The sequence below is a fragment of the Prionailurus viverrinus genome, chromosome D1, assembly GCF_022837055.1.
Source record: "Prionailurus viverrinus isolate Anna chromosome D1, UM_Priviv_1.0, whole genome shotgun sequence".
NCBI classification, from domain to species: domain Eukaryota; kingdom Metazoa; phylum Chordata; class Mammalia; order Carnivora; family Felidae; genus Prionailurus; species Prionailurus viverrinus.
This window is the reverse complement of record NC_062570.1, coordinates 16,698,626-16,718,604: the sequence shown is the minus strand read 5'-3', so window position 1 is coordinate 16,718,604 and position 19,979 is coordinate 16,698,626. Positions and strand designations below refer to the sequence as shown.

The 19,979-nt window shown below is 51.2% G+C and overlaps 1 protein-coding gene across 6 annotated transcripts; it reads left to right on the top strand.

Annotated features, from left to right (window-relative positions):
• The first annotated feature begins 7,906 nt into the window (after positions 1 to 7,906).
• On the top strand, positions 7,907 to 19,706 carry HYOU1 (hypoxia up-regulated 1). 6 transcript variants are annotated; one of them, XM_047823433.1, is made up of 26 exons: positions 7,907 to 8,058; positions 8,918 to 9,015; positions 9,229 to 9,322; positions 9,499 to 9,577; positions 9,730 to 9,884; positions 9,978 to 10,054; positions 10,352 to 10,533; positions 10,760 to 10,875; positions 12,106 to 12,298; positions 12,490 to 12,624; positions 12,778 to 12,860; positions 12,959 to 13,091; positions 13,246 to 13,433; positions 13,634 to 13,772; positions 14,481 to 14,541; positions 14,754 to 14,833; positions 15,239 to 15,424; positions 15,516 to 15,688; positions 15,885 to 15,972; positions 16,087 to 16,209; positions 16,394 to 16,527; positions 16,660 to 16,744; positions 17,390 to 17,630; positions 17,725 to 17,772; positions 18,049 to 18,099; positions 18,223 to 19,706. In XM_047823433.1, the coding sequence occupies exons 2-26, from the start codon at positions 8,925 to 8,927 to the stop codon at positions 18,285 to 18,287; spliced, it is 3,000 nt and encodes a 999-aa protein (XP_047679389.1). In that variant the 5' UTR covers positions 7,907 to 8,058; positions 8,918 to 8,924; the 3' UTR covers positions 18,288 to 19,706. The 6 variants fall into 6 exon arrangements, with proteins under 6 accessions (XP_047679389.1, XP_047679394.1, XP_047679388.1 ...); XM_047823438.1 differs by having other exon boundaries at positions 7,928 to 8,107; positions 18,226 to 19,706; XM_047823432.1 differs by having other exon boundaries at positions 7,928 to 8,107.
• Positions 19,707 to 19,979: the final 273 nt, after the last annotated feature.

The window sequence follows — 19,979 nt, the reverse complement described above, 5'->3', positions numbered from 1 at the left end:
TGTGAGAGGGGCGGAAGGATCACGTGAGCCGACAGCTTCCTGGGGCCTGAGTGCACATGCGCCCTGGGGGCCAGGGGACAGCTTCCCGCGGCAGGGAGAGTGGGCGGGGCCGCGGAGGTAGGACTCCACGCCGGTCCCGCGCCCCGCAGTTGGCCTGTTTACCGGCTCTGTACCTGCGCTGGCTAAAGTGCTTCTGAAGTGCTGGACCCTTCACCTCTTGGAGCATCAGTTTCCTCCTTTATTAAATTCGTGGGCACTGAAGGATCAAGATGAGGAATATCACACGCCTTAATTGTAACCCACTGTGCTCAAGCGGATTATGACCTCCTACGACGGGTTTGAGGCATGAATAAACCAATGTATATGAAACTGGCTTTTCAGCTGTAGGAGCGGAGACATAAAGTTAGAAGTTTGTGTCTGCAACGAGATACGGATTGCGCACCACAATCAGTGTCTTACGTTCATTTTTGTGTCCCTCTGTCAGTGTGGCATGAATTAGACATGTAAAATCTGTTTCTTAACGAAGCTAGGAAATACTTGTGGGGCAGGAACTCTCAAGAACGTGGGCTTTTTTTCCTTTTCCGTAGTGGGAGGGTATGGGACATAAGCCGAACGTGGGAAAAGGCCTGGAAGTGGCAGCTCTGGGAGCTGAGTCATTTAACAAGTGGCAAGTGTCTAAGATATTCCACGGCCACCCACCATTTACATCTCTGGCTAAAGCAAGTGTTCCTGGGGAAAACTGTAGGTGTACACTTTGGCGTCACAAGGAGCTCTGTACAGGAGTGACAGTCATTTTGAGATCATACGGACATATGAAAAAGTGACCATGTGGTATCTGTGAAGTTTGTTTTTGCATCTCTCTCCCCCACAGCTTTTTATTTCCAGAAAATGTTATCTTTATTCCCACCAGCTGGAGATCCCAGAACGCGGGGGCTGTGTTTTGTTTACCATGACCAGTCCTAACAGAGCCCGGTAGAGGCTTCGTGTTTGGTTGAAGGAATAAATGTGGATGATTCTCCTCTTACCCCCGCCTCTCCTCAATCTGGTTGACGGGAAAGGTAGCGTCCATTTGCTAAAGAGATAAGTGAGGGGAAGAAACTGTATAGCACATAGATTTCCTGAATTCTAGCTCAGATTTCTTTCCTCTTTCACAGTTTCAACATCTAAACCCATGTGCAGAAGTATAAATGGGGAGTAGCCTGGACCCACTTTCACCTGCTGAGTATATTTTGTACTACTCATCGGAATTTTTGCAAGTGTGTTACGTCAATCGTTAAGACTATGAATAACATGTTAAAAGAAGTGATGTGGGGGGCACCTAGCTGGCTCAGTTGGTGGAGCATGTGACTCTTGATCTCAGGGTCATGAGTTCAAGCCTCATGTTGGATGCAGAGTTTACATTAAAAAAAAAAAAAAGCAGTGATGTGAGGACAAGGGGTGAAGGATGGGCGAAATAGATAAAGGGGATTAAGAGGTATTTACAAAAAAAAAAAAAAAGACAGGGATGTAATGTACAACATAGGGAATACAGTCGATAATATTGCACAAACTTTGTATGGCCACAGATGGTTTACTGGATCTATGTGGTAACCATTTTGTAATGGTTACACCATTTTGTAATGTAAACACCACGTACACTTGAAATGAACACAAGGTTGTACATAAGTCACTTTTCAAGAAAAGAAAACAAGCAATGTGAAATATAGAGACGTGAACAGCAGAGTGGCATCTTTGTTGTTGACTTAGGTGCTCCCCCTACTGTCTAACGGCAGAGGTCCAGAGTTTTCCTACTTCCTATTTGAACCTGGGAAGGCCTATGCCCGTTTGGTCTTATTGATGAGGGTACAAAGGCAGGGATTGGTGACCCACTGCACTTCTTCAGACTCACTGCCTTCCTTCCCTTCCTCCTTTAGACAAACATGTATCAAGTACTCACTATCCCTGCAATTGTACTAAATGCCCAGAATATAAATATGAACAAGAGGTGGTTCTTGCCCTTTAGGCAGCTCAACCACCACCATGGGAGACAGACATAGGAATGACTGCCAGTAACCAGCCCTGAATTTCATACAATTAATTATACCTAACAGAGTGCTTTCACTTTTTATGGACTTTCCTAGCAACCATCTGCAGAAGTATCATTATCTCCGGTGAGAAACGGGAGTCTCTATGAGGTTCAAGTGACTCTCTGGGCAAGCACATCAAAGTTCTTCAGTTCCCTAACCTTTAATTAGATGCTCTTCTGGAGTGTGAAGCTAGGCTGTACTTGTCAGAACATACACCAGGATTTGTCTTTTTGTTATACTTGTCTGAATCCAGGAACTTCAGTATAGTGAGGAAGATAAGCAGAGGAACTACACAGAAAATGATGTACTAATTGTTACAGTTGTGCATTTGGAGAACTTTGAGTTCTGAAGGGACTAAAGAAGCAATTCAAGTCTTTAGCTTGAAATTAAAGGGATCGCAACTCAGAATCAAGGATTGCCTAGCAACGGCCTCTCTTTTCTGCATTAGCAAAATGCTGCCCATGATGTATAAAACAGTCATATTCACTGGAGCAAAACAGGAACTTTTCTTGTTTTGGCTTCAAACTTTTATTTTCTATCAGATTTTGTTTTTTTGTTGTTTTTTTCCTGCCTCATGTGGCTCTCTGGGTAGAAAACCATTTTTTAGACTACTGAAAAGTCTGGGTTTTTTTCTCTTAACCCCTAAAAGGCTATCAAAAGTTTCCACCTTAGCAACAGGACAGCTAAAGTTTCCGCTTCAGCAACAACCTCAGAGGTCTCCCCATACAGGTTCCAAAGTTACAGGGAAACAGGAGGAAGCAATTAGCTCATTATTGATTGTGAAAATCTGGCCAAAAAAAAAAAAAAAAAAGGGAAGGGAAGGGAAATTCCCCATGAACTTGGCAAAGCACTTAACCAAGCTTTTAACAACTGCAGTAGTGCCCATTTTTAAGTTGTGTTTCTCTAGAGTAATAATAAAAACAAGTGGTTAACTAATGTGTACTTGGTGCTTAGGATGTTCCAAGCACTCTACTAAGCACTTTACCCCCTTGTACATCAACCTTGTGAGGCATGTACCAGCATGTCGCTTTTAATGATGTGGAAATTGAGGCTCAGGAAAGCTAAACAACTTGCCTAGAGTCACACAGGTAGGAAGTAGTGCTTACAGGCAAATCCAGGTCTGTCCAACTCTGAAGGCCCATATTCTGGGTGCTTGATTTATTTTTTAAACAATATTTATTTATTTTTGAGAGAGAGAAAGAGACACAGAGCATGAGCAGGGGATGGGCAGGTAAACACAGAATCCGAAGCAGGCTCCAGGCTCTGAGCTGTCAGCTCGAACCCACAAGCCGTGGCATCATGACCTGAGCTGAAGTCGGACACTCAACCGACTGAGCCACCCAGGCACCCCTGGGTGCTTGATTTAAATTTTTGTTTTTAGAAGTCAATTCCATAAATTTGTTCATAAATCTGAGTGATTTTCTAGGTGTTCGTGAAATCACAGAATTCAAGAACACAAAAAGCCTTGCTTTCTCCGGACACATAATCATTCCCATCTCAATGCAAACTGGGAAATGTCCCCAGTACTTTGTCTCCTCATCCACTCCTCACTCCATCGAATTCAAATTCATAATACCAGGACTGGAGAATTGCATCAGTATTTTTTTCCAATGTTTTTTAGTTTTATTTATTTTGAAAGAGAGAGAGAGAATCCCGAGCAGGCTCTGCATTCCTCAGTGTGGGGCTCAAATTCATGAACAGTGAGATCATGATCAGAGTCGAAATCAAGAGTCAGATGCTTAATCAACTGAGCCACCCAGGCACCCCTGTAACCTTAACAGTATTATTAAAGATACAGGGGCTGTCATTCACTGCTGTTGGTAGTGCATATGGTAAACGGCAATATGTATCAAATGCCTAAAGAGGAATTTAAGCCTGCATAGGCACTTCTAGGAATTTATCCTAAGCAGATTATAGGGGACAGATCTGCATAAATATCTGTCAATAAAAGTGTCTACTGCAATTTTATAATAGAAGGGAAAAAAGGAAGCAACATAATTGTCAAATACTAATGTTGGTAAATAAAATTATTGTAGTTCTTTATACAAATCTATAAAAATAGCCACAGAAAATTCTGTAGAGGAAAAATGACATAGGAAAATTAACGGAATTACAGTCACAAAATATTATCTCCATTAAAGTTTAAAGTGTGTGCATATACATCAGAATGCTAAGTGTTTAATTTAAAAAATGGAATTGTGGGTGATTTTTATTTTACTATTTGTTTTTCCTATGTTCTTCAGTTTTCTTCAATCACATTTCTTTCGTAATTCTAAAACCATTGGTGAAGAAATAGAAAAACAAACAAACAAACAAAAAAAACAAAAACTTATCTAGGTACAGCCTCTCCTGCTAAAAGTGAGTTTTCCCCTGTCTCAGGGTTCCAGCAAAATCAAACCTTCTAGTCTTTTGAGTGACACAAAATAACTTTTAAAAATTTCCTAAAATAACTTCTAAAAATTGTATTAAGGTATAACATATATAGAAAAGCATACATACCATGGCCCATTAAATTTTCACAAAGCCATTGCAACCAGCATGGTAACCAGAGCACGGCAAGCACCCCCAAGAAGTGTGTTATGTCCTCTTCTAAACACGAGCACCCCACAAAGGTAAGGACTGTCTCCACCTCTATCACCATAGCTTAGTTTTGCCTGGTTTTAAAATTTATATAACTGAAATCATAAAGTATGTACCCTTTAGCTTCTGGCTTCTTTCACTCAGTATTAGCTTTGTGGGCTTTAGTTAAGTCACAGACTGTAATCATAGACCATTTTCATTGCTGTATAGAATTATATTGTGTGAATTCACCACAATTTATTTACCGATCCAACTATTTTTTTTATTTTGAGAGAGAGAGAGAATCCCAAGCAGGCTCTGAGCTGTCAGGGCATAGCTCAACATGGAGCTTGATCTCACGAGCCATGAGATCATGATCTGAGCTGAAATCAAGAGTTGGATGCTTAACCGACTAAGCCATCAAGACACCCCTACCCATCCAACTATTGATAGGCATTTAGGTAATATTCAATTTGGGGCCATTATGAATAAAGCTATTACAGTCTCTTAGTGAATATATATAAACATTACCTAAACCTAAGATGGAAGTTGCTGAATGACAACTAATTTTATTTATTTATTTATTTATTTTAACGTTTATTTATTTTTGAGACAGAGAGAGACAGAGCACGAATGGGGGAGGGGCAGAGAGAGAGGGAGACACAGAATCGGAAGCAGGCTCCAGGCTCTGAGCCATCAGCCCAGAGCCCGACGCGGGGCTCGAACTCACGGACCGTGAGATCGTGACCTGAGCTGAAGTCGGACGCTTAACCGACTGAGCCACCCAGGCGCCCCAACAACTAATTTTTAAAATTCTCCTGAACCAGGATGTTTGTCCTGATTAACACTGCCCTCAGCACATGATGTAACATGCATGGTTTATAACGTATGCACATGCTCCTGCTAATGTGTTCACTTTAATCTTCTGACAGTTGCACATGTCCTGCAAGATGGCAACTTTAGGGTTTCTGCTCAGGGTGGGGGAAGCGATGTAGTCCTCAAATGTTATTAACATGTTGTTCTAAGTGAGAACTAGTGAATTCAGCTGCCTTCATCAATCCAAATCAGGTGTTTTACCTTAACATTTTCCCATCATTTTACAACTTGTTCTTGTGAAACACTAGGGTCCTCTCTGGTCAGAAAACAAAACAGGTGACTCTCCAGAGCACTCGCACCTGCCGCACCTCCCAAGGGGACAGATACCCAGGTCGAAAACCGTAGCTGCAGCAAAACTGTACTCCCACCAAGGATAACCCGAGGATGGGAGCTCATTTAGGAGCAGATCAAACTGACCTTCTTAGTGTCCCAATTTGCACACATTCAATAGGTTTTTAATAAGTACACTGAGAGGCGCCTGGGTGGCTCAGTCGGTTGGACGTCCAACTTCAGCTCAGGGCATGATCTCGAGGTTCATGAATTCGAGCCCCACATCGGACTCTCTGCTGTTGACTCAGAGCCCACTTCAGATCCTCTCCCCCTCTCTCTGCCCCTTCCCCTCTCGCTCTCAAAAAATAAACTAAAAAATAAATAAATAAGTGCACTGAAACCATAAACATGTTTCCCAACAGACTGACTTTTCCAAAGGCAAGGACATGGTCATCCCCATCTCTGGAATCCCACACCTAGTGCAATGCTTATAACTGACAGAGGCCCAATAAATATTAGAAATGAATAATCTGTTTGAAATGGATGGAATCTATCCTACCAGACTGCTACCCAAAAGTTGGGTCAGTCATACAGTAACAAAATCTTTCTCTGTGGAACTGAAATGACAACTTAGCATGTCTCATAGAGCTGAAATGACAACTTAGATAGCCATCACTGTGGCTGGCCAACCCCCGTGCTATGGAATGTTCTACAGCAGTAAACAATGAGGTGAATCTTTACACACTGATCCGGAAAACGCTCCGTGATACGTTATTACTTTCAAAAAAAAGGGGGAGAAAATGCAAGCTGCAAACAAACTTCATTATACAACATTTTATCATTTAAAAAGAAAGCAAAAGCTACAGATTTCAACAAATGTCCGTAAATGCCCAGGAGGAGACCTGGAATGTTACACACCACACTGTTAACAGTAGATAATTCCAGAAAGAGTGAGATTGAGCATGGTATCAGAGGGGTTTATTTCTCCTTATTTCTACCAAGGTCTCCATACGAAGACTGAACAGTCCACAAAGGGAAGAAAAATAGACCTCTCCCTGATACTACCAGTAGATGCGTTTATCTTCCAAGTACAGACACCTGACTACCCTGCCTCCCTAGCCATCATGAAAAATGTAGGGAAAGGAACAGGTAAGAGTTCCTTAAACAAGTCCTGGTCGTTACAGCCAGGACCTTCTAGGGAACCTTCTGCGAAGGGAGGCTAGGAGTCGATTTCGGAAGAGGGAGGATACAGGAGACCGATTTTCCACATTTAAGAAAAGTGCGCTCAGGTCAACAAAACGGGGGTGGGGGTGGGGCAGGTTGAAAAAAGAAAAGTGAGCTCTCCAAGCGCTGTGCACACTTCCATTAGGCTATGAAGTACACAGAAGGGAGGGAGGAGCGCCAAACCTGCCCGAGATACTTTAATTCTGACAGAAGCGGGAAAAAAGAAGATATACAAGATTTAAAGGAACGGAAACATGAGGTGATGCATTTATGCTCAGTTGATCACAGCCTCATAGATAGAAGTGTCTTTTGCGTGCAGCGCTTTCCATTTTGGAATATTCTGTCTCAGAAAAATGGGTCTTAGAGTAAGGGGTCCAGGCCAAGTTCTGTTATCTCTGTCCCACCAGCGAAGATCTGTCTTGGTGTCTTTAAGGTGAAACGAAGGTGGGGGTGGACCAAGCCTGAAGCGTAGCCATTCTGGATTTCTATCCGAAGCCTAAGCAGTTCCATACCAACCAGCAAGCGAGAGCCTCTTCCGCGTGGCTGCGGAGGGGATGCCGGTCATTCCTGCTCCTCGGCCGGGGCTCCCCTGGTGACCGGAGTAAGGGGACCGACTGCGGAACTGTCCGGGTGCTCACTTGCACCGGGTACGAGTCACTCCCGACATCGGCAGTCCGGCATCCAGTGCCGAAGCCGGAAAGGTCCCGGAACGCACCGGGGCGCGCGCCGGGCCCCATGACGTGGCCCAATCCCGGGCCGGCGTCGGCCGTTTCCCACCCCCAACTGGCGGACTGGCCCCTCGGCAGCCTCCGGCCTGAAGCCGGCGACGGAGGAGGGGGCGGGCCTAGGACGTGGCCCAATGGGAGCGCGCGCCGCGGCGATGGGGGCGGGGCCCGGCGCGCGGCGCAGGGCCGGGCGGCCGAGGCTCCAATGAGCGCGCGCCGCGTCCGGGGCCGGCTGGTGCGCGAGACGCCGCGGAGAGATTGGTGGCTAATGTAACAGTTTGCAAACCGAGGGGAGTTGTGAAGGGCGCGGGCTTGGGGGCGCCCTGCCGGCCTCGTGGGTACGTCCGCCGCCGCGTTTGTCCCAGAGCTGGGGCCGCAGGAGCGCAGGCAAGCGGTAACGGGGTTGGGGATGGCGATGGGAGCCGGCCACCCCTCCTAGGAGAGGCAACGTGCTAGCTCCGGGGGCGGGTCGGTAGCGGGAGCAAGGGCCGCACGGACGCCGGTGCGCTTGACCCCGCAGCTCGGTCCCGGGGCGCCCCCACGCTTTAGGGGAGGGCCGGGCCGCGTTTCCGGGGGTGGGAGCCGCCGCCTTCGCCAGGTGACGCTTAGGTGAACTCAGGGGACTCGGTACCTGCCCGGCGAGGAATCTTACCGTTGCAGGCACGGCGTCTGTGTAGGCAGCGGGGCGGGGGGTTGGGATGGAGAACGGGCGGCGGGCGGGACAACCCGAAAGGATACCGAGGAGGAGACAGGCCCTTCTAACATCCCAGCCTCCAACGTCACCACTTCTCAGTTCCCGTCCAGGCCCGGCCTGGCTTTCCCCGCCAGCGGGGGAGCTCCAGGTGTAGGGAGGCAGTTGAGCCCTGGGCGGGGATCCCTGGCCGCACCCCAGGTGTCTAACAGCAGGGGCAGTGCTAGGGTGAGCCAGTTACAGCCTATGCCGTGGACGGAAGGCTCTGGTCTCCTTTCTCCTGTCCCGGTACCTTCCCTGTTTAGGGATGTGGTGGATGGAGCCCAGGACCCTTTGTGTGATTAGAGTGCTGGGTCCCTATCAGGAGGGCGGGGAGGGGGGTGTAGGCCCCTTTGCCCCCTGGTGACGGTGCAGTATGAATCTTAAAGCTTCTCTGTACTGGGATGAGTTTCTGTCTTCTTCACTCAGGGCATCCGGTTACAAGTGTTGTTTTTCTCCTCCCTCAGAGGCACAATGGCAGCCACCGTCAGGAGGCAGAGGCCGAGGAGGCTAGCCTGTTGGGCCTTGATGGCTGTGCTCTTGGCAGATCTGTTGGCACTGAGTGGTATGTACCCCAGTAGTGGGCTCAAAAGAAGAATTGATGAATGAACTATGGTGGGAGAGGAGGCTTTTAGTTGGAAGTTGGACTCTTGAGTTGCTGAACCTAGGGTTTTATCTTTGCTATCTTTCCTTCTCTTTGGAGGGTGAAGTGCTTTGGTTAGAGGGGACTCAGGAGTGTTGGGGAACGGGGTAATCAACAAATCTCTTTCTTTTTCAGACACGCTGGCAGTGATGTCTGTGGACCTGGGCAGCGAGTCCATGAAGGTGGCCATCGTCAAACCCGGAGTGCCCATGGAAATTGTCTTGAACAAGTGAGGGCGGCCCCAGTGTCAGGGGTGGGGAAGAGGGAAGTCTGTGCTCCAAGCCCGTGTGTGTTCTTGCTAGGGCCCACAACAGGCTGGTGTCTAAGTGATTGTATTTGGGGTGTTGAGGCTCCTGAATCCACATCCTGCTGTAGGCACCTGGGCCCTGTGTCTCTTTTTTTCAGGGAATCCCGGAGGAAAACCCCAGTGACTGTGACCCTGAAAGAAAATGAAAGATTCTTTGGAGACAGTGCAGCAAGCATGGTGAGCTAACAGCCCACCCCCTTCCCGTAAGCGATGGGCAGAAAAGAGATGTCAGACCCCAGAGCCTGTTCTCTTACCAGCCTCTGATGTGAGAGGTAGGTGATGGTGGACTTGGGAACCTCACGCCATATTCCTTATTTATCTGTTCTCAGGCCATCAAGAATCCAAAGGCAACACTGCGTTACTTCCAGCACCTCTTGGGGAAGCAGGAGGGAAACCCCCATGTGGCCCTTTACAGAGCCCGTTTTCCAGAGCATGAGCTAGGCTTCGACCCACAGAGGCAGACTGTGCACTTCCAGATCAGTCCGTGAGTGTTGTGCTGGGGACAGTGGGCTCAGTGGGCCTGGTGGGCTCCCCTGCTCATGGTTGTCCTTGCCTTTAACTCATCCCCTCCCCACAGGCAGCTACAGTTCTCACCTGAGGAGGTACTGGGCATGGTTCTCAATTACTCACGTTCCCTGGCTGAAGATTTTGCAGGTGAGTGTCTAAGGTGGGGCCAGCGGTGGCCAGGTTCCCTAGGGTCTCAGTGGGACAGTTTTGCCTCCCAGGGAACAGCCAGCCATATTTGAAGACATCTTTGGTTGTCACAACTGGGGAGCTGCTACTGGCATCTAATGAGCAGAAGCCAGGGATGCTGCCCGAGATCCTACAATGCACAGAATAGCCCCACACAGCAAAGAGTTACTTGGCCCAGAAGGTCACTAGTAGCAAGACTCGGAAAGGGTCGTCTGAGTATGGAGCTGGTGGGAACCCTGGTCTGTTGGCCCTCTGTAGAGCAGCCCATCAAGGATGCAGTGATCACCGTGCCAGCCTTCTTCAATCAGGCCGAGCGCCGAGCTGTGCTGCAGGCGGCTCGCATGGCTGGCCTCAAAGTGCTACAGCTCATCAATGACAACACCGCCACCGCCCTCAGCTACGGCGTCTTCCGCCGGAAAGATATCAACACCACTGCCCAGGTGAGCTGGGGAGGAACTTCTCACCGGACTTGGAGGCTGGCTGGCTGTGACGACGGAGACCACTTGACTCTGTTTTGCATCTCGTTTGCACGACTAGCCCTTGACAGAATGCAACACCAGGCCCCTCTCGGCCAGCGTTGGGGCTTTTCGGCTTTCAGTGGAGAGTCGATACAGCACCTTGGAGTTAAAGAAGGTTTCCGTGACAGTTGTCTCGGTGTCTCCACAGAACGTCATGTTCTATGACATGGGCTCTGGCAGCACCGTGTGCACCATTGTCACCTACCAGACGGTGAAGACTAAGGAGGCGGGGATGCAGCCACAGCTGCAGATCCGGGGAGTGGGGTAAGTGGGTACTTGCTGAGACACCCTCGGGTCGGGGGTTTCTTCTTGGAGGGGCAGCTGCCTCCTTTTCCTGCTCCCTGCATGAACGTTCTCCTGAAGCATCGGTCACTGTAGGGTACCTCTTGGAAGAACCGGGGGAAGATGGAGAGAGAAGGGGACAGTTTGGGAAGATTGAAAGGCAGGGAACTTACCGAGAGCTATTACTTAGGAAATCCGTAGGGCTACCGACCATGCGCGATGTGAGATGCGGTCATTTGCTTGTTCTTGTCACTTTCAGCGTACTTACTGGTGACGTGGTCTGGTTTTCTGAGCCGTTCTTTTCTGTGCGGCTCTTCCTCCACCACTCTAGTCCCAGCTGCCATCATCTCTGACCTGCAGGGTCACGATAGAAGGTCTCCCTGTCTTCACTGTGGCCCCCCTCTAGTTCTTTCTCCACATTGTAGCCAGAAGGTTGTTTTCAAAATGCCAACCTGATTATAGTCTATTTCTTTAAAAGCCTTCAGTGGCAGGGTGCCTGGATGGCTTAGTCGGTTGAACGTCGGACTCTTGATTTTGGCTCTGGAGGCTGCTTAAGATTCTCTCTCTGCCCCTCTCCCCTGCTCTCGCACGTGCCCGCATTCTCGCCAGCTTTCTCTTTCAAAGGGAAAAAAAAAAAAAACCTTAGTGGTTCCAGACCTTTATCGTGGCCTGTGAAAGCTCTGACTCCTCCCTTTTGTCTCTACCCAGAGCCTTTGCTTTTTGAGTTCTACCATGCCTGTCCTTTGGAACTGATTCATTGGGCTGTTTCTCACCTCAGGGTCTTTATGCACACTGTTCCCTTCATCTAGGGTTGTTTTCTCTTCAACCCATTAACTCCACTCAATCCTGCAGGTTTCAGCTCAGGCATCACATCTCCACAGAACTTTCTATGGCGTCTGTAAATAGGGGGCATTTCACTTCTACGTCTTCTAACGCTGTTGTCTGTCTCCCTTATAACTCGGGGTGGTTGGCATTTTTTTTCGTGTAATTGTTCGATGCTAGACTGTAAGCTCCTTGACAGCAGGTTCCCTGTCTGTTTGCTGTTAATTGCATCTCCAGAGACAGATAGTCAATGCCCAGTAAGTACGGTGGATTGGATACGCACGTGAACTGCCACTGAGGTGTCAGCCACGTGGGAGGAAGGTGAGGTTCCTAGGTCGATGAAGGGACACTGTGTGTTCCTCACGCTTTTTCTCTCTTTTCCCTGGATAGATTTGACCGCACCCTGGGGGGCTTGGAGATGGAACTCCGGCTGCGTGAGCACCTCGCAAGGCTTTTCAACAAGCAGCGGAAGGGCCAGGGAGCTAAGGATGTGCGGGAGAACCCCCGTGCCATGGCCAAGCTGCTACGGGAGGCGAATCGACTCAAAACGGTCCTGAGTGCCAACGCTGATCACATGGCACAGGTGCCCACTCATGGCTGGTCGAGGGCAAATATTCCCCATCCAGAGCTAGGCCCCTGGTGTGCGGTGTGGCCCATCCCTCTTCCCAGGCCTCCTACCATTCTCCCAAAGTCCAATTCCCTCGATTTCTGACCTGCCCCCCCCAAAGAGGAGGACCTGGGTGGGCGCTCTGACTTGCGCCATCCTCCTCCTAGATCGAGGGCCTGATGGATGATGTCGACTTCAAGGCGAAAGTGACCCGTGTGGAGTTTGAAGAGTTGTGTGCAGATTTATTTGAGCGGGTGCCCGGGCCTGTGCAGCAGGCCCTCCAGAGTGCCGAAATGAATTTGGTGAGGGGGTAGTGAGATGTGGGCGTGGAGTGGGGGGCATGTGGGATAGAAAGTGGTTAGGTGGCAGGGGGGAGGGGGTGGGAATGTCACCGGATTCGTCGGTGCCGAGGAGGAGGGCTAATGATGTGCCATTCCATTTCCCATTCTCTGTAGGATGAGGTTGAGCAGGTGATCCTGGTTGGTGGGGCCACTCGGGTCCCCAAAGTTCAGGAGGTGCTGTTGAAGGCTGTGGGCAAGTGAGTGTGGGTGCTGAGGCATTGGGGCCAGGGCTGCAGAGAGGGCGACCAGGCTGGGTGCTCCAGAGTAGACGTGCTGAAGTGCAGGACTTTTGCAGGGAGGAACTGGGGAAGAACATCAACGCAGACGAAGCAGCTGCTATGGGGGCTGTGTACCAGGCAGCCGCGCTCAGTAAAGCCTTCAAGGTGAAGCCGTTTGTAGTGCGAGATGCGGTGATCTACCCCATCCTGGTGAGTAGGCCTGTCTGATCACCTCACCGAGGGTGGTTTCTCTCGTCTGCCGTAGCCTGTACCCTTGTTTTCTGCCAGTTGACAGTCTCCACGTACCCTTACCCCAGCATCTGCTCTGGCTCTCCAGTGTGCTTCCTCTCTGCCTGCTGTGTAGGTGGAGTTCACAAGAGAGGTGGAGGAGGAGCCTGGGGTTCGCAGCCTGAAGCACAATAAGCGTGTTCTCTTCTCCCGAATGGGGCCCTACCCTCAACGCAAAGTCATCACCTTTAACCGCTACAACCATGACTTTAACTTCCACATCAACTATGGTGACCTGGGCTTCCTGGGGCCCGAGGATCTTCGGTGAGAGGGTGGGGCGAGGTGGGGGCTCCAGAAGGGAGGATCTGGGGCCACGGGGCTGACGGGGAAGCGGGCTGTGCGGTCAGGATTGGGGTGAGCATTTTCTCTGGAGGGCCCAACATTTCGTGCTGGGAGGCCTTGTAGTCAAAGGCTGGAGGCAGGCTGGCTGAGTTCCCTGGACTTGCTCTCTCCTCCCCAACCAGGGTATTTGGCTCCCAGAATTTGACCACAGTGAAGCTGAAAGGTGTGGGTGAGAGCTTCAAGAAGTATCCCGACTACGAGTCTAAGGGCATCAAGGCTCACTTCAACCTGGATGAGAGTGGCGTGCTCAGCCTCATCAGGGTGAGAGCAGAATGAGACCGTGGGTACAGGGCAAGGGTCCAGGCCCCACCAGCCTTTGTAGAGCGGTTCCACCTGGTATTAGAACATGATAAGCGAGAAAGGTTTATGGAGGTGGATAAGTCCTGGCTCTAAACACAGTTAACCAGGGACCTGGTGGGTCAGGGCCTATAAAAAGTTACAGATGTTGTAAATTTCAGGATCTGTAGAATGGCCAAGTAATCCGTTCTCAAAGAATGGTTCGGGGCTGGGCGGTTGGGGGGGGTGGCGCGCGCCAGGGTTGCTCAGTCAGTTAAGAGTCCAACTCTTGGTTTCAGCTCATGTCTTGATCTCGCGGTTGTGGGTTCAGGCCCTGTGCTGGGCTCCACGCTGGACATGAAGCCTACTTAAAAAAAAAAAAAAAGTAGTTCTGGGGGTTAACATCTTTTAGAAGGTACCGTGGGAAATCACGGCCCATTCTGTTGTCAAGTGGAGAAGTGCAAGGCCGTGAGGGAAAGAAGGAGCTATGACCCAGTCCTCAGGAGGGCTCATAATCCAGGGGGTAGTGATGACTTGATTCAAGATCCCTTAGAAGAAGGCGGGTGAGGGAATAGGCCAGCACCACCACGGGTCGTGTGGATGTGTGTGAGTAGACACCCACCGTGGCAGGACGTTTGTGGGGACGAGGTGGGTTAGCGTGTGCGTCTCGTCACCTCGAATCCCTGTTTCTAGGTGGAGTCTGTGTTTGAGACATTGGTGGAGGACAGCCCAGAGGAGGAATCTACCTTGACCAGTAAGATGAGTGTGTGTGTGTGTGTGTGTGTGTGTGTGTGTGTGTGTGTGTGTGTGTGAGAGAGAGAGAGAGAGAGAGAGAGAGAGAGAGAGAGAGAGAGAGGGAGGATGCACTTGTGTGCCTTTGGGGGAGGCGGGCAGGCCTTGCCCTTAGGCAAGGAGGTGGTGTCACTGCTGTGGCCCCTTTGAGTCTTTGGGTTTTCTTCCTCCTAGAACTTGGCAACACCATCTCCAGCCTGTTTGGAGGTGGTACCACACCAGACACTAAAGAGAATGGTACAGACACTGTCCAGGTAAGGCCAGCATGGAGCCAGGGGAGCTTGGAGGGTGGTGAACGGGGCCGGGTAGTAGCAACAGAGGCAGGGAGGGATTGGGGCAGGCATTCCAGCTGCCTAGGACTGACTAGACCCCCGCCCTCCCCGCTTTCCCCGGGCCCTTGCCGAGTGAACCATACCCTCCTCTGGACCCTGAGCTGTCCCTGTGCTCGGGCTCCAGGGCACATTCCCTTCATCTCGAAGCACTGCTCCTCCGACCAGACTGCCTGCCGTAGTCTGCACAGCCTGTTACCGTATGGTCATCTGCCTGTCCCCAGGCTGTGCTGGGAGCAGCAGGCCCCTTCGCAGCAGAGCCTGGGGGATTTGGCGTTGCCGGCTGAGCGGTTCATCCATAGGCTCTGCTGGGGACCTCGTGTTTCCCAGGAGGAAGAGGAGAGCCCTGCTGAGGGGAGCAAGGATGAGCCTGGAGAGCAAGCGGAGCTCAAGGAGGAGGCGGAGACCCCAGTGGAGGACACCTCGCCGCCCCCACCCACTGAGCCGAAGGAGGCTGCGGTTCCTGAGGAAGAAAAGGCCACAGAAAAAGAAAACGAGGAAAAGCCTGAGGCCCAGGTGAGCCGGAGGCGAAGGGAATAGATGCCTGCCTGTGGGGAATAGAAGGACCTGAGGTTCCCCTGACCTCCTCGTTTCTTTCCCCCACCAGAAGCCGAGTGAGAAAAAGGAGGCAGGGTCTGAGGCTGCCCCTCCAGCCCCAGAGGAAGAAAAGAAGCAGAAGCCTGCCCGGAAGCAAAGAATGGTAGAGGAGATTGGGGTGGAGCTGGTGGTTCTGGACCTGCCTGACTTGCCCGAGGATGAGCTGGCCCACTCAGTGCAAAAGTGAGTAGAGGCTTGTGCACACGCGCGCGCGCGTGTGTGTGTGTGTGTGTGAGAGAGAGAGAGAGAGAGAGAGAGAGAGAGAGCGTGCACGCACAGGGTGGTAAGGGCAGTGGCACCCATGGGAGGGAGAGCCGTCTGCCCCAGGGTCTGAGGTCAACATGCTCTCTCCCTCATGCTTGCTTCTGTCATCCCACAGACTTCAAGACTTGACGTCCCGAGACTTAGAGAAGCAGGAACGGGAAAAGGCTGCCAACAGCTTGGAAGCTTTTATCTTTGAGACCCAGGTTGGTGGGCTGGGAGACACAGCTGCCCCGGGACCTGTGTCTGAGAAGGGTCTGCCTCTGTGAGCCCTGCTCTTGGGGTTCGGTGCATGCTTGGGCCCGTGTGCACCTCTCTAGGACAAACTGTACCAGCCCGAGTACCAGGAAGTGTCCACAGAGGAGCAGCGCAAGGAGATCTCTGGGAAACTCGGCGCTGCCTCTGCTTGGCTGGAGGACGAGGGCTTTGGGGCCACCACAGTGGTAAGCGGCTTCCCGGGACGTGGTGGGTGGGATGGGAGCCCTCGCTTTGCTCTTTACAGGCAGAAGGTCAGAGAAGGTGAGGAGAGCTGGGGTGTGAGGCCAGGAGAAGGACGCGGGGTCGGCTCCAGGGCCAGGCTCTCATCCCTTCAACCCCCTCTGCCCACTCCCACCCTGCATCCATCAGATGCTGAAGGAGAAGCTGACTGAGCTGAGGAAGCTATGCCACGGGTTGTTTTTTCGGGTAGAAGAGCGCAAGAAGTGGCCCGAACGGCTGGCTGCCCTTGATAATCTCCTCAACCATTCCAGCATGTTCCTCAAGTGAGCAGCCCCTTCGATTTTCTTCCTTATTCGGTCCTGCCAAGCCTGGAGGTCCATCAGCTTCCCGTGCCCCATGCCCACACCCCAGATCCCTCTCTCCCCTGGGCTCACCATCTCCTTCCTGGCTTACAGGGGCGCCCGGCTCATCCCAGAGATGGAACAGATCTTCACTGAGGTGGAGATGACAACGCTAGAGAAAGTCATCAACGAGACCTGGGTAATCCCTGCATGAACACTTACTGGGATGCTCACCTGGCAAGGTGTGCTATGCTGGGCAGAGAGGAGATGCCGAGAAACCGGGGTTCAGCAGCTGCTGCCTCCTGGCCCGGCAGCTAATCGGGAAGGCGGAAGGCATTTACATTTGAGGCCACATGTGATTAGCCCCAAGCAAGGGTCACGGCCATGAGTTTTGTCAGACTGCAAGAGCAGCAGAGCCCATCCCTATGAGGTTAGAGCAGCTGCTCCAAACAGCTGGGGCTTGAGCTGCACTCAGGAGGTGAGCCAGGGAAGACTTGTCACAGGAGGCCGAAACTCTTCCTTTTGGGTGTGTGGAGAGTGATAACTGAGCCAGAGCTCAGAAGTGGAGAGACCAGGGAATAATCAATCAAGAGCTTCAGCTGTAGTTGGTCCCTAGTATTGTAAGCCACAGACATGGTTATGAGTTTGGGACTCCTTTGTGGGGATCCTCAGATGCCATTCTGAAGAGTCTGCTTACCATCGTGGGGCTGACAGCCAGGAGTAGTGGAGTGGTTTGCCATCTGAGGGAAGAGCCTGGGGCAGGTCTGGGGTGTATTTCATCCAGGCCAGAGATAACCTACCCTCTCCAGGGCTAGCTCTGAGCCTGTCCTGGGCTCACCCACAGGCCTGGAAGAATGCGACCATGGCCGAGCAGGCCAAGCTTCCCGCCACAGAGAAACCCGTGTTGCTCTCAAAAGACATCGAGGCCAAGATGATGGCCCTGGACCGTGAGGTGCAGTATCTGCTCAACAAGGCCAAGTTTACCAAGCCCCGGCCCCGACCCAAGGACAAGAATGCAACCCGGGCAGAGCCTCCCCTCAATGCCAGTGCCAGTGACCAAGCAGAGAAGGTCATCCCTCCACCAGGTGAGGGCAGGGTGCCTGGCTCCAGGTGCCACTGGGCAGGAAGAAGGCCTCCTTTCCCTCCTGGGACTACATTTTACCCCTGGTTTTCCTCCAGGCCAGACTGAAGATGCAAAGCCCATTTCAGAACCTGAGAAAGAGACTGGTGAGTTGAAGAAAGTGATTGGGAATATGGATATTGCTAAGCCTAGGGGTCGGCAGACTTGCAGGCACAGCCTGTTTCTAGAAGGTCCACAAGCTGTGAACAGCCCTTACGTTTTTAGGTTCTTACATATCCACACAAGCATGTCTGTGCAAAGAAGCCGGGTGTAGCCCACAACCCCTAAAACGTTCACCATCTGTCTTTTTATAGAAAAAGTTTGCCAACCCTTTCATTAGTCCCTTCCTTCTGCAGAGGCTAACCTCTTCCTCCCAAAAACAGGATCTGAACAGACAGACACCGAACCTCTGGAGTTAGAAGGTCCTGGAGCAGGTGAGCATGGGGCTGGGGGCACCCGGGAAGCCTAGTAGGGCCCAGCAGGGAGGATCTGCCCAGAACGGGGCCAGTTACCTTTGTCTCACCTGCTGGCATTCCTTCGCTCTTCCCCACTCCCAGCAGAACCGGAACAGAAGGAGCAGCCGACAGGACAGAAGCGGACTTTGAAGAATGATGAATTATAACCGTCTCCCCAGCTCCCCCTTTCACCCCTCCCCCTTCTCCTACCTCCTCTATTTATTAAACATCGAGGGTCGGGGGAGGGGTTGCTCCTGCCTTCAGAGGCTTCGGTTCCTTTTCTCTCACCTTGATTGGAGGTGCGGAGAAGGGGGAGGAAGGGACAGCTCACCAGTTCCTTCGGCAGTGGTTCTGTGGTAAAAACTGAAATTGTTTTATTTCCCAGTCCCACCCCTGGTTCCTTACCCATCCAGGCCCTCATTTGGGGAAAATCACTATTATGTCTTAATTCTTTGCCTGTGGGTAGGTGAGAGATTGGCTGTTGATGGGGTCGATGGACCTGGCAGGTGGGAGAGGGATGCTCTGGGCTATTAGAGAGTCTCCAGTCTTCTCTGTCGTCCTCCCTGCTTCCCTCTTCCACTACCAAGTCCGCCCCTACAGGGGCCAGTGTCTACAGAGCCTTGGTTACCAGGTCTGGTTTCTGAGTGCCTATCTATGCTCTTTCCTCCTCCAAGGTCTTGTCTTTCCCTAAAAGGCCCCATCCCCGGTGACGACTCTTCCCCTGGTTTCCTTGGCTTCCGGTTGTGAGTAAGGCAGCTGTCTGCCTCTTGCCCCAGCCTTTCCATCTGGACTGGCTGCAGTAAAGCTAGATCCATCCTCACCCGCGGTGGCCAGAGTAGGCAGCAAGAACGTGAAGAAGGGAAGCCAGCCGCCTCTGTGGGAGAGACATCTGAAAACCCGGGAGCTCCCACTTATGGCCTCTCAGACACAGGAAAGCGTGTGGAGTGGCCAGCGTGGGATGCCAGCATCCTGCGAGCACTGTCAGAGTCTGCATCTTCCCTGTTCCTGTCCCTCCGTGTCCCTGTGACTCCTGGCCCTCTCTGCTCTCCTGTCTTCTGCCCTCCTAGATATGGCCTTTCCCTGGTCCCTTGGCCCCCTGGGCTGACCAAAATGTGCTTTCTACTGTGAGCCCCTATCCCAAGACCCTGGGAGAAGGAGAGACCATGGTGTGAATGTAAAAATGCCACCTCGCCCTCTTTGAGGCAGGCTGTGTGGGTGAAGGAAGAGGGTGTGGGCTGGCCTGCCTTTCTTGCATTGCTCTGCCAAGATGGAGGCTCTTTACCCATCATGCCGATGTTGGGGAGCCTGTCCTCCAGTATTCGTCTGGAGCAGGAGCCACAGCGCCACCCAGCTCCCAGGGCAAGGGGGAACCTGGTTGTGTCTGTCCTTTGTCTTTTTTCCTTTTTTTTTTTTTTTTTTTTTTTGCCACATTGGCAGATATGAGACTTAAGGGTCCCCCACCCCATCCTGTATGTTTGAGTTCTTTCACTAGCGGTTGAGGCTGGTTGGACAGGTTTGAGTCAAATTGTACTTTGGTCCATTGTTAATTGAGAAACTGTTTCAATAAAATATTCTTTTCTACAGTTTTTGTGCTATGGTTTTTAAAATGTTTGTTCCCTGGGGCAGCGTGGTGGCTCAGTTGGTTAAGCATCCGACTCGATTTTGGCTCAAGTCATGATCCCAGGGTCAGGAGTTTGAGCCCCAGGTTGGGCTCCTTGCTGAGCATGGAGCCTGGTGCACTTGCTTGCTCTCTCTAAAAACAAATGTCTCCTGTGTATGAACAATACATGTTTATTATAGAAAATTTGGACGCTAGAAGTTTGAATCTTAAAATTACGCATCCTACTACTGCCAAAATA

Excerpts from the sequence above, each read along its gene's own strand:
- HYOU1 (XM_047823433.1), top strand. The coding sequence starts at position 8,925 with ATGGCAGCCACCGTCAGGAGGCAGAGGCCGAGGAGGCTAGCCTGTTGG. Across the intron at positions 10,534-10,759 it reads ATATCAACACCACTGCCCAG|AACGTCATGTTCTATGACAT; the intron begins GTGAGCTGGGGA and ends GTGTCTCCACAG. Across the intron at positions 16,528-16,659 it reads CATTCCAGCATGTTCCTCAA|GGGCGCCCGGCTCATCCCAG; the intron begins GTGAGCAGCCCC and ends CCTGGCTTACAG.